The sequence below is a fragment of the Mizuhopecten yessoensis genome, unplaced genomic scaffold, assembly GCF_002113885.1.
Source record: "Mizuhopecten yessoensis strain PY_sf001 unplaced genomic scaffold, ASM211388v2 scaffold9363, whole genome shotgun sequence".
In the NCBI taxonomy this organism is placed as follows: domain Eukaryota; kingdom Metazoa; phylum Mollusca; class Bivalvia; order Pectinida; family Pectinidae; genus Mizuhopecten; species Mizuhopecten yessoensis.
The window spans coordinates 23,198-35,969 of record NW_018408010.1 but is presented as its reverse complement, the minus strand read 5'-3'; the positions used below and the strand labels follow the sequence as shown (position 1 = coordinate 35,969).

Here is a 12,772-nt window from a genome sequence, read left to right as displayed (position 1 = left end):
TTATAGTAAGACTATCGGTAGAGGCTTTATCATTTCTGATTTTAGCATATTAGCTGATTGAAATAATAGGTTTTTCTGTAACATGAATGGTATATTAATATAAAAAATCAAAAAGGATATTTCTTCAATCATTTTCTGACGTGATATTAGACCGACACTTTTGTTTCTCTGTTAATGGTATTTTTGTTTTATTAAAATTACATTTATGGATGACATCTTTTACCTTGCTGCCACTTGCGACAATAAATATACCAATCTTTTTCAAATATTAGATACATACTTGTTTATTAACGAAAGAAATATAGTCAAAAGTGTCACATTCTCAAAAGCTAAGCATTACATACTTAAAAATGGAGAAAGATATTTTAAGAAAGGTCTATATTTACATATCCAGACAAATGTCTTATCCTATGTTTTGAGGTTTTGATATGGGTTGTATGTAAATCAACATCTCTGGTTGGGTTTACTCTTTCCGGAGTAAGCAACTTAAGATATTACTGTATAATGTGTTGAACGCATGCTGCCTCTTGTCAAAAGGATCACATTTTATCATTATCCAAAAATGCTATAAATTACTCATTTAGAATTGTGCTTTTTGTGGTAAAATAAAAGAACATCATCGTAATAATGAATTTTCAAGTCGTGATCTAGAAAGGGGAATATCACAAATATAGCCATTGTAAAATAGTCTAAGGCCTACACTGGCTACAACAGTAATACATCAAGTATCACCTTCTTATTTGTAAACCATTAGCTGGACTCCATTACCTGTCTAGTCTGACAGTGGCCTGGCGACTGATGGCAGTACACTGACAGACATACAACATACCTGTCTGAACAGTGTGTGCACTTCAGGTACAATCTCCTCAGATAACAATGAACTCATATGGACTTTGGTCATTGATTAAATATTTTCACCTCCACGGCTAAGAGAGGACAGGGTCATTAAGGCATTAATTTGATTATTATTTTATTAATTACGTTTATTTAGAAATATTTGCTAGTTTTGCATTCAACATTAATGTTACCCTTTTTAAAGCATCAAGTTAATTTCAAGTCACCTGCATATTTACGTTTTACACTTTACATTAAACCTGGTAATGTAATGTTTTACTATGGCGTAAGTCCTGTTTTGTACTCAATGTTTTCATCATGCTTTAGATAAACACATTAAACATTTTTCATATACTGAGTACTGTTTGTAAACTAAACCAAATATGTTTGGGGTAATTTCCCTCTAAACACTTACTTGCTGAGAAAGGTTTAACATTGTCAGCTTTATGTATAAACACTGTCGGTGATTTATTCTATATCATTTGTATTATGTGTTACAGAAAAAAGATCTAATAAAAATTGGGCCCTATTTGTTTGGATCACGTGATGCGTAGTAATGTACGTGAAGGGTAATTTTTCAAAGACGTGACTCATCCACTGCTCATCCTCTGGTAGTAAATAACAAGAAATGTAAAAAACAAAAATCACTTATTTATTTACTTTCACAAAAAATGATAAATCTTCTCCGTTTAGTTTATATGACGACAGAATGTTAAAAATATTTCACGTTTAAACGGTATGAAATTGTACAATCAAGCAGACTGGTCATCTTAGTCTTAATATGAAAACTATATCTGACAAAATATTCTTTTAATTTCAAATATTTGAAATTATTCATGGGGTAAGACAAGATGTACTATATATTGCTGAAAAGATTTGAAAGAAGTTTAATTAGATATTACACAAGTACTCACGCACAGTAACTTCGGTTTTAAGTAGTACATATATATGTATCGAATTCATAGACCAAAAATAGCTTGTATCCAGCTGTTGTAGCTTGTTATGACACAGGAAATCGACATTTCAAATGTGAATATCTTTTTGATAAAATTATACTGAAATGTTTTTGTGTAATTTGAGGAAAATTATTTTGTATTGCATTATTTACATTAACACTGTATCAACAATCCCGGCTATGGTGGGTTAACCGGATCATTGTTCGTAGCAAACCCATATAGAAGTGATATAAACCGGTGCAGTAAATCTTGATTTCCTGTATGTTTTGCTGAATTTATTGCACTAAATGTCCATTACTTGAGGACTCTTCGCGGCAATACATTTGACATGACATTGTAATGTTTACATCGCTGCAGAAAAAATAGAACTAAACACCTGTTCCACTATTATTTCTAGAGAGGTACAAAAACGGTTATAATGCACGAGCATTTGTAAAAATGTTTTTTTGTAATAGTATGACTCAATAGTCGAGAATTTCCGGATGACACAGCGCTATATTAATAAGAATACTCTGCTTCCGGTTTCTTGCCTTGGGGACTCACTTCCGTAGGCAGCCTGTTTGACAAGTAGAAACCATTTGTCTATGACAAGCGTTCTCTTACCTTTACCTTACTGACCTCAATACCATTTTTAAACTGAAATGTATTCTCGAGTAAGAAATTTGACATTGATACTAATACTTTAAATACACAAGTTTAATTTATGGAAAATATTTTAAGTGATTACTCATTCGTCTGCTTCCAAAAAAACCCCAAATGGAAATAAGTTACACAAGTATTGACAACAAATCAAAAGCAGTTTCCCTATTAAATACATTACTTTATCATATTTTAAAGTATGTCATAGAAGAACAGTTGGAAGGACGAAGGTGTACTAGCAAGATCCGGTAAAACATCCTGAGGTTTCAATTTGGACGAAATGTCATTAACCAAATCAAAATAATACCTATAAACAATATTCACAACGTTGGCGGGTTTACATTTGGCATTCCTATTCATATAGTTAATCGAGTCATACAATACTCTATATCTGGATTCGACAGGAAACTCAAACTAATGAAGAGTACACAAGAATAAAACTCAAACACATCATTAACCTTCACAACCCAGCAACACATGGACACTGCTGTATACATTGTATATGAATTAGCCATGAGGCAGCGCGTGATGATACATGACATAATTATGTTAACTTGATATTCATTTCGATGAGTTGATGTTGTTGTCTGGATATCCTCTGCTAGCTGATGTACTGAAATGAGCTCAATATCATAACAATGGAGGGAGTTTGTATGTTTTATATTCTCATATGTTCTTGTGTTTTCAAGTAACAATGCCTTGGAATGTCATCAACCGTTGTGACGTCATCAACCATTGTGACGTCATCAACCATTGTGACGGCATGGTTCATGGTAATTGTTTCCCATTGCGGAAACACGAATAATGTATCACCAAGAGAATGTTATGGTTTTCTAGACATAACATCTGAACGTGTGGGAGATCAAAGTCCCTTGTTTGTCTGTCGGAAGCTAATGCCGGAAATAATAAAATTAGAGACTTTGAAATCAGTTTGGACAATCATTGGAAATATCTTGAACCGGAATTTTATCACCTAGCTAGCTACAAATGTAACAACGGGAGTGATTTTTTAATTAAATTGTTTTATTATATGATATGGACATAGGGGCTAGTAGTTGCATGCGTTCATCTTCTATCCTATTAAATCCATTGAAATAATATATCTTAGATATTAATAACCATCAGCAAGAACATAACAAATTATAAGAACGACCCAAATGTTAAAATAAATACGACCAAGCCCAAGTTGCTCAAAAGATGGTTCACTTTAACCAGTGGTCAGTGAAAAAATTAAATTGTTGCCAATGAGAAACTAAGGTTTTTAAAGCAAAGTTAATTTTCAAAACCTATTAATCTCATTTGTGTCAACCAATCGTTAGCAACGCCTTGATATTAGATGTTCTTGATTTTATTGTATCCAATTTTGAAAATTTCCCTTACAACTGGTTCACTCTAACCAACCTTTGTAAACCCGGGGACAGCATGTTAAAGAGAGCTATATAATGGTATTTCTTAAACGGAACGCATAGTCAAATCAATAATTGTCTGAAGCCTATACATATGTTAGGTGAACACCCTTTAGTGTTTGGTCCTCGATATCTGACGTCATCGTCTCCGGCTCGACTTTTTGACCCGATATGATTTAGAGCCATACTGAAAAGTAAAATGTCCAGCGATCTTGGTGGCCGAGAGCTTGTGTAGTAAAATTATAACTAGAACATGTTAAGAATACATGTTTTGATATTTCTAAGTATATTCTAACATATCTAATTCAATTACAATCATTGTTTCTGTGCATACGTATAAAGGTTGTTTTATTCAAATTATACAAATTAACTACTTCAGTACAGAACAAACAAAAAAATCCAGGCTCTAAGTAGTTTTTTTATTTATCTATTTATTTATTTAAAGCCCCATTTCCTTATTCCTTTGGGTCAGATGATAAGTTAACCCGGATATTTTTTATTCTAGACATCTAGTAAGTTTTCATTGTATTTCATATACAAATGATTGAATCCTAAATATTATTATACATTCACTTCGGGAACGATTTTGTTTGGAATATTCATTTTAAAGCGTCGACGACATAACTAAGTTATAAGGTAAGCATTACTAAGACAGTCAGTCAAACACTAACTATTATAATTATTCTTGTTTCATCGATTTCTGATAAGTCTTAGTGTTTGGTGTTTTACTAACACGTTAACCCTATTGTAAATGTTTTTTTTTTTAAATTAATTTTAATTGTAAGATATCTTACTTACCAAAATTTATCTCATCGTTAATATTTACTACCTTATTTATCTTATTTATTTTTTAAGGTTTCACTCATTTGTTCTGAAACATCTCTGATGAGGATACGTATGGCTGGTGGGCCAAATGAGGCTTTTCTATTAACTTAAACAGTTTCAGTGACTGATCTAATTTATCTTGAAAAATTTTCAATCATTTGTTCTGCAACAACTCTGATGAGGATACGTATGGCTGGTGGGCCAAATGAGGCTTTTCTTTTAACTTAAACAGTTTCAGTGACTGATCTAATTTATCTTGATAAGTTTTCAATCATTTGTTCTGCAACATCTCTGATGGGGATACGTATGGCTGGTGGGCCAAATAAGGCTTTTCTTTTAACTTAAACAGTTTCAGTGACTGATCTACAATCGGATGTGTTGAGAAGACCTCCCCTGTGTTCAGGAAGACGTCTGGTCAGTGGGGGAGGACAGTACAAATGACAGTGGTCATTATAACCGTTGATCTATGAGTAAGCACTGCACCCTACAAAGCGCGACGGTGATAAATTATTATGGTTGTCTGTGTGGTTGGCACGCTCTTATATATGGAAGAAAACTACTGGCCACATAATCTTATAGCTGACCCGGCAACAGGCTCAGACGTATCTACGGTAAGTGAGAGAGTTCAAACAAGCTTAGAGCATTATCATTCATCTTATATACTTTTTACATGCTAATGTTACAACTAAATTTGCGTAGTTTTCCGTTTTATTTTCATTAATATTTTTCATTTGGAATTTTTTCTATAAGATTTTAACTCCTGCAGGATGCGATTAATTTTTAAATTCATTTGGATTTATATACCATTTATAAAAGGAGTCTAAGAACAAAAAATGGAAAGTCGTGTAAGTTCCTATATAAATAGATCATATGTATACATATCCTTTTAAAACAGAAAAATACGTGCATTAAATCATTTATTGAATTGACATCAAATTTCTAGCAATTTCTTCTCCAACATTGTTCGAAAAAATACTTTTATCTATGTAATGTTTTTTAATCATACTGAATAAGTAAAAGGATTTAGTGAAGCATATTTTTATCATTCTAACATAAACCAAAATAACCTGGTTTGTTTGCTACATTGTATTCACCATCTATATTTTTGTATCAAGCTAGTACACAAAAGGAACCCTTATATCAGAAAAAATCATTTATGGAAGGAAAAGTTATGATTTAAAAGCAAACTAACGTTAACTATCCGATAGAAAATTTGCATAACGCTTTATTTACATTTTGTTGTAATTTTATGCACAAACTTGATTGAAACAATTCTAGAAGAAGTAAAACGCAAAATTACTATAGGCAATTGGCACACATACAAATGCACCTTTACAGTAGCGCCACACGTTGTTGATGTGTTTGGGGTGAGGTCGAGACCTCTGCGCCCCGAGGGCGCGTGCAGACCTACCAGAGCGCACCGTGATTCAGGTTTTACAAATGCTGTGTTTGACATTTTTAGTGCTGTAATGTGTTGTTGATAAGTACATATGAAATGTACCGCCGTTAGTTTCGTATTTAAAGTGTAATGTGTATTTCAACAACCGATACATATATTTTACCTATTTATAACTCTTTAGAGTATACACTAATTATGATCCTCCTTTAAAGGAGAATTTATTTATGGTATTTATTTATTTGTAACGCATTAAGGGAATGACTCATTTTACAGTCTTTTTACGATTAACAGTTAGTCTCTACTGGTTTAAGTCGTTACAGCATAAACGATCTAGAATTATTTGTGTTTTATTATTTAGATAAATGCTTTTAAAGTAGCATGATTTCGTTAGATCACCACACACTATTAATCAAAGTAGACAAGGAAACTATCCCTCGCAAATTTGTTTTTATCCCGGCGATATTCATTACCGAATGAACATCATTCTCACAAAAATAATAGTACACTGATGCATGTTTACGTTCTTATCTATATTCGTGAAAGGGGACAATAGACTTTCATATTTATGTTTGTTACATCTACAATAGCAATTGTATGAAAACAATTAAAATCTGGAGTACGTTATACACATGCTCTCATAAATGCTAACACCTGTCATTTGACCTGTTCTTCTGGCCCGTAAACAAGACAAGTACACTTATACAAGTAAACACTATCATGTGTCCATGTCAAAACAATGTTTCTTCTACGTCTGATTGGTCACATGACATGTCGTTATCGTTAAGCGAGTGTCCGGCTATGACAGATTGCAGTCCATAGGAAGGACTTGCTGTAGTCATTAAGGCGGCTATAGCTAGCCTTCTTATCTCTGTACAATCGATGGGCTGACCTCAATATACCCTACACATCTTTATCTTATGTATTTTTTTTTATTTGTGTTCGTACCAACTCAGATAATCGTTGAGTGTTCAACTTAAATAAACATGCAATGATCTACTGTATCTGATGACTGTTTGAATGATATAAACACATGTAATCTTTATATAGTTTAGTATTAAGGTTTATGTCTACATTTTCATACGACCATGAATGCTGTGAGATCAGTGTCATTGTGATGTTTCTCCTTCCGTTTAGCAACATTTGAGATCATCATAAGAATCAAACACATAAGTGATGTTAGACTGTTACATGCATACCGTTTGCATTGGCGATACAAACGCTTTAACATCGATCGCATGTGTTGTGAATTTCTTGTATTGGATTAATCAACAATAAAAATCACGAAAAAAATCCACATAGGACGGAGTATGCCTGTATGAAAAGCGTTAGTCATATTTAAAAATAAGCTACAACAGGTTTCATACGACGTGCATATAATTGATTTGCGTCCATAAGGATGTGACTCGATATTTCATCATACATGTTTGTTAACTTCTTTCATATCTTAAAATAAGTTTCATGCATTGAAAATAAATTCAATATTTAACATCCCTGTCCTACTGCTAAGTGTGTTTACATTGACCTCCCTTTACTTTCGATTTGGATGTTACTGTAGTACAGCTGAGCCAGGACACTTCTGATGACGGGATAGCTATGTCGGTTAGAGCAGCATAAAGTATAACAATATCTGAAATGCTGGGTTCGAACCCCAGTCTAGCCCCATTGTATTTTTTAAACTCAAAACGCTATCGTTGGTTATAACTAACATGTATCAACAATGAATATAATAATTGAGGGAATCCTCCATAACAAAAACCATTTAATAGATATTGGTGTATGTTAGAGAAAGCTCTGTAATCCAATGGAATGCTCAAATACGTGTCCTAGCTGCACGATTCCTGAGTGATAACAATACCTCCTAAAATGTGAAAAAAAACTTTCATTTCAGACCATGACATTTGACCGCATATCCTTGACCCAAGCAGCCATCTCGTTAGCGTTGCTTTCCCTGGCCAATGCTTACCCGTTTGGTGAGACAGATGTGGACTGCAGGAAGATGATACCGTCACAGCTGACGTCACCACCTCAGAGAGGGCCACCTCCATATAATATCAGCGTCAGCATGAACATGCACGGTGTAGGCATGGAACTTATAGGTAGGTTAAGGATACTCCCTGCCAGGTCAATCTGAAGAATAGCTGACACTCAAGAAGAATTTTAACCATTCAATCGATTTTACCATGGGGGTGTACCAAATGTCAGGCTGGTTCATTGTATGATTGTTATGTTTTACATGTAGTAATTTGGTAAGCTGAATTTGTACAAGGCTTATGCAAGAGCGGGTTATAACGATATTTTGACAGAACCTTTGATTTCATACTGTTACCTTTGGCCATATTCATAATGAAAGCTCTTTTTTATATAAAAAAGTTAAAAAGAATATTTGTGTAGTAATGACCAACTCTTTATGTCTTTAAAGTAACTGTCAAATCAACCGGAACACGCAAAATAAGAGGTATACTTATACAGGCCAGGAGTGCCGAATGTCCGCTTCCGGGAAAACCTGGCAGCATGATGCCTATTGGAAGTTTCACCAATGTAGAAGGATCTTATAAAATGAAACCCATCAACTGCTTTAAGGAAACAAATGTAAGTACCTCCAACTAATAACAATACATTTCAGATTTTTAGATCCTACTTACATTTGTAATTCGTAACAATAACATAACGGTTTTATCTTATAAAACGTGACAATCGTTACATGTAGAGGATGCCATCGGTATACCACCAAATTCCTTTAAAACGCCATTGTTTGTATATTTAAATTATTGCAATATCACAAGGCTAAACTTCAAACGTGTACAGATATTAAACCGAAGTTCGCTTAACCACAAACCGTTTTTATGCAAGCATTTGTTTATGATAAACTAAATTGATTCTGTTTGCCATCGTCCTTATATAACCCTTGCTGTTCTGAGGACGTTAAACACCAAACACACAAACAAAACACAGTTTGCCTGTGGCGAAATGTTTACACAATTCTTGGAATATCTATCTTTATCTATAACACAATTTCTTAAAGGCTTCAACAACGTTGTTGCTCAATATATACTATGAGTAATATTATTGAAAATATACTTGATACTGTATCTCAAATATTTTTTCTTCTCTAAAACCAGAGCGCAATAACGAATCTTAACTGGGGACTGGATGATAGCATGGAAGCTACATGGAAAGTTCCGGCTACTGAACAGAGAAAGATTCGGTTCTAGTGAGTGTCATAATTACATACTGTGTTAATGTTGTTATATCAAGTTAATGTCAAATGATTCTATGTTACATTTGTATATGTAATTTGACTTGACATAGCATTGACAGAAGAAAGCTTCTGAAACCTGCTAAAGGTACAGTGTATATTGTTCATAGATATACTTGAACATAATTCCTGTTTTAATGGTCAGTACTGTAAGTAACGCACAGTTCTGTGTAGTTCAAATTAATCATTCTTATTAATTAACTGTTCATGTTGTAAAATTATTGTTATGTGAGTGAACTGTTTCTTAAACAATTTGTTTTGTGGTCCTAATTATTTGATTATCTCACCATTTTTAGTGCTACTGTTGTGGATGACGAACAGACATATTGGGTCGGGATCCAATCAGAGGTCATCCGTCACATCAGTGATACAGCAGAGGATGACGGGATATCTTGTCAATCAGAGACCATAACAAATAAACCGCCATCGTCCGGATCTCTTGCTAAAGAAAATAGCGCAAGCAAGTCATTTGAAGTCAACACACTTTCGTTTACCATGGTTGCTCTGCTTATTAGTATTTTTCTGCGATGAACTGGACACTTGATTTTGGGTCATTGAAAACCAATGTTGAAGCCGATTGCATTACCTCGGTCGATACTGGACTGCGATTAACCGGAAGTAAACAACAGCGTGGTATGCTTGGAAAATACTACTGGCGTGTTAACGCCAATCCTTCCCACATCCTGGACGGTTTTTTTTGTTCTCGGTCTTGGTCTTCTACACAAGAAGAAGACGAAAGAAAATTCAGTTTCTCGGCTAGTTTCAACATAAGTCGGCGACAACTTATTTCTATCGACAGTCATCCCCCTCCTTCCATTGTTTCTAGTATGAATTGCGATGTAACAATGTCCATACACATTTGTGTTGCAGTGTTGTAGTGTTAAAGTGTTAACATGCCATATATGTATGTCGACTAGGCGAAAGGGGTTGCAGCGTTAGGTTATGTGTTTTATGTCAGTCAATGATTTGTTTATAGGCAACAATATGTGTCTTATCTACAACCAATTAATATTTAATATATGAAAATAATAAACTAAAGGAAGGGTTTCTGCTGATTTATAGGAACTTTTAATCATTTTTGACATTTATCATTCTGGTGAAAAGCATTAACTAAGGATATGTACCATGTGAGCAGTATGATTTATCCCCAATGAGCAGTATCCTATATACCGTTTGCGCTGTCTGATATTATTAATAATTCCATTGCATATTGATCCGTTTTAGAATTGTATCATGACAGGCATACCAACGGCACATGGTGTCTCTGTAAGATAATAGGAGAAATATTTTGTAAAATTAAGGGTACTTAGAGCTTACCTTGATTAGGAAAATCAATAAATACATCCACACAAATCATGAAAGAGTTAATTCAGTAGTCCTAGACCTTTGCAGCACTGACGTTTAGCTGGGTTTTTTTTATTATCATTGTAATATTCACGGAAACTTTGGATTCTTTTTACTCAAAAAAAGACCAAAACATTTTAAGTATTTTTAGCAGAGAAAATGAATATGACAAAAAAGAAATCAAATCAGAACCCATCTTGAAACTAAAAAGATGTTGATTTTTTTTTTGATTTTTTTTTTTTTTTGTATTGTAGAGTTGTCTTACTTAATATGAGAACAGAGATGATTTATACCTTTATGTAGACTACTGAAGATTTGAGCATGATTCACTATATTTCAAAATGTTAAAAACAGTTGATTCATGTTATTAAAATTGAATAACTGTACACACAAAGGTACGGTAGGATGCACGGTAGTCTAATGGTAGGACGCTGGGCTCGTGACCGAAGGGTTCGAGTCACGGCACGGCACTGTGTTGTATCTTTGAACAAGACACTTTACTCCGCTTGTTCCAGTCTACTCAGCTGTAAATGAGTACGTGGTTGAGCAGCGCTATACTTATTGAATGCTAGCTGTGAGCACTGATATGGCAGCACCAGCTGTATGCTACGCAGGGAGTTGAGTAAGATATTGGCTGGTTGCAAGACCCTATAACCACGGATAATAATTTGTGAACCGCTTGAGACGACCTACGAACTAGGTTGTGATAAAGCGGTATAAACGAACCTCGAATTATTATCATTTGTATTACAAATCGTTTATTAGAATATCCGTGGGTAAAACTTTGTTTCTACAAATATATGCAAATAAATCTAGAAACTACATCGGTGTTGAGATATTCAATTTGCAATAAACACATATTGGTGTTTTTTTTTTCTTTTTTTAAATTTTATTATGATTAATCCAATACACAGCTCATCCTTTTATCCGACATACTATGTCTAAATATGTACGAGAAAAGATTCAAATTAACAAACGGAAAATAAATTGAATAAACCGGAATCGAAAAAACATTGGCATGTGCAACATGTACATTGAATGCTGATAAAACCAGTGATCAATTTGCCGCTCCAGTACGATATTATAAATTACTAAAACAGTGTGTAAGCCCTTATCAAAAAGGTATTATCTATGCATAGTACATGTAACATAGCGGCATTTTTGCTCACCTTGTTTCAATTTGTCTACCTTAAAATGGTCAACTTTTCCGATATTTAAGGTCATAAGAGTGTATTGCTAAACGGAAATAGGAAATACATCCCTAGTTGAAAATCCAATGTAGGGAGACAGTATCACAATTTCCGCATATTCTAATGTTTAATATTAAACTGATGAATATTGTATGTTTATTACTGACAGAACAGTGTATTCTCTCAATATTAGGGTATTTCAAAGCAATCCAGACATTCATTCAGTTGTTATTTTATCAACGAGTCACATGTCTCCATTTTTCTGTACTTCAGGAAACCGGCTACCTATTTCACTACTGTGAAGTTTTTCAAGAACGATAACTACTACATGCAATTACTATGTGTATAATATGGTTTTATTATAAAATGTCAATTTTCAATCGTCTATAGATAATTAATTTTACACAATTTCAGCATTTATTAAATTGATATACATTAATGCAATACTAATCTATATCAGTATTATTGTTATTGACATTATTTTGCAAAAATACCTTTTTACATACATTTCCATTTAAAATCCTTAAAAGACTGACAACCTATATTTTTTTTGTGGCAGAAAATTTTCTTTACTTCAAAGCAATATAACTGCAAATTCTACTGAGAAATGGTGACACAATCCTATTACCTTAACAGTATATTCCCCTATCAGATATAACCATTACTCTCTCACCTTCTCTTTAACCTATACTATCTTCGCTCTCACTTATCTTAAATTATCGTTTTGTGATGAAACAAAATGATAAATAATACGCCTCTGTGTTTTGCAAATATCACATAGAAGTCGACAATCAGATTCTTTCACTAGCCCCAGCAGATGGAACATGTATCACCTAATGGTCATTAGAGAGGGTTATACAGTAAACGACTGTCATTTATGCACAAGTTGGAAGGCCATCAACAATTGTTTTTGTGGCAGAAAA

General features: G+C 33.7%; 1 protein-coding gene across 1 annotated transcript; it reads left to right on the top strand.

Moving 5' to 3' along the window:
- Positions 1-5,250: 5,250 nt before the first annotated feature.
- On the top strand, positions 5,251-11,154 carry LOC110457878 (putative defense protein Hdd11). The gene is made up of 5 exons (XM_021509328.1): positions 5,251-5,271; positions 7,948-8,155; positions 8,479-8,648; positions 9,179-9,270; positions 9,612-11,154. Exons 2-5 carry the CDS (start codon positions 7,951-7,953, stop codon positions 9,844-9,846), a joined length of 702 nt encoding a protein of 233 aa, XP_021365003.1. The 5' UTR covers positions 5,251-5,271; positions 7,948-7,950; the 3' UTR covers positions 9,847-11,154.
- The last annotated feature ends 1,618 nt before the right edge of the window (positions 11,155-12,772 follow it).

Excerpts from the sequence above, each read along its gene's own strand:
- LOC110457878 (XM_021509328.1), top strand. The coding sequence starts at position 7,951 with ATGACATTTGACCGCATATCCTTGACCCAAGCAGCCATCTCGTTAGCG. Across the intron at positions 8,156-8,478 it reads TGTAGGCATGGAACTTATAG|TAACTGTCAAATCAACCGGA; the intron begins GTAGGTTAAGGA and ends ATGTCTTTAAAG. Across the intron at positions 9,271-9,611 it reads CAGAGAAAGATTCGGTTCTA|TGCTACTGTTGTGGATGACG; the intron begins GTGAGTGTCATA and ends CACCATTTTTAG.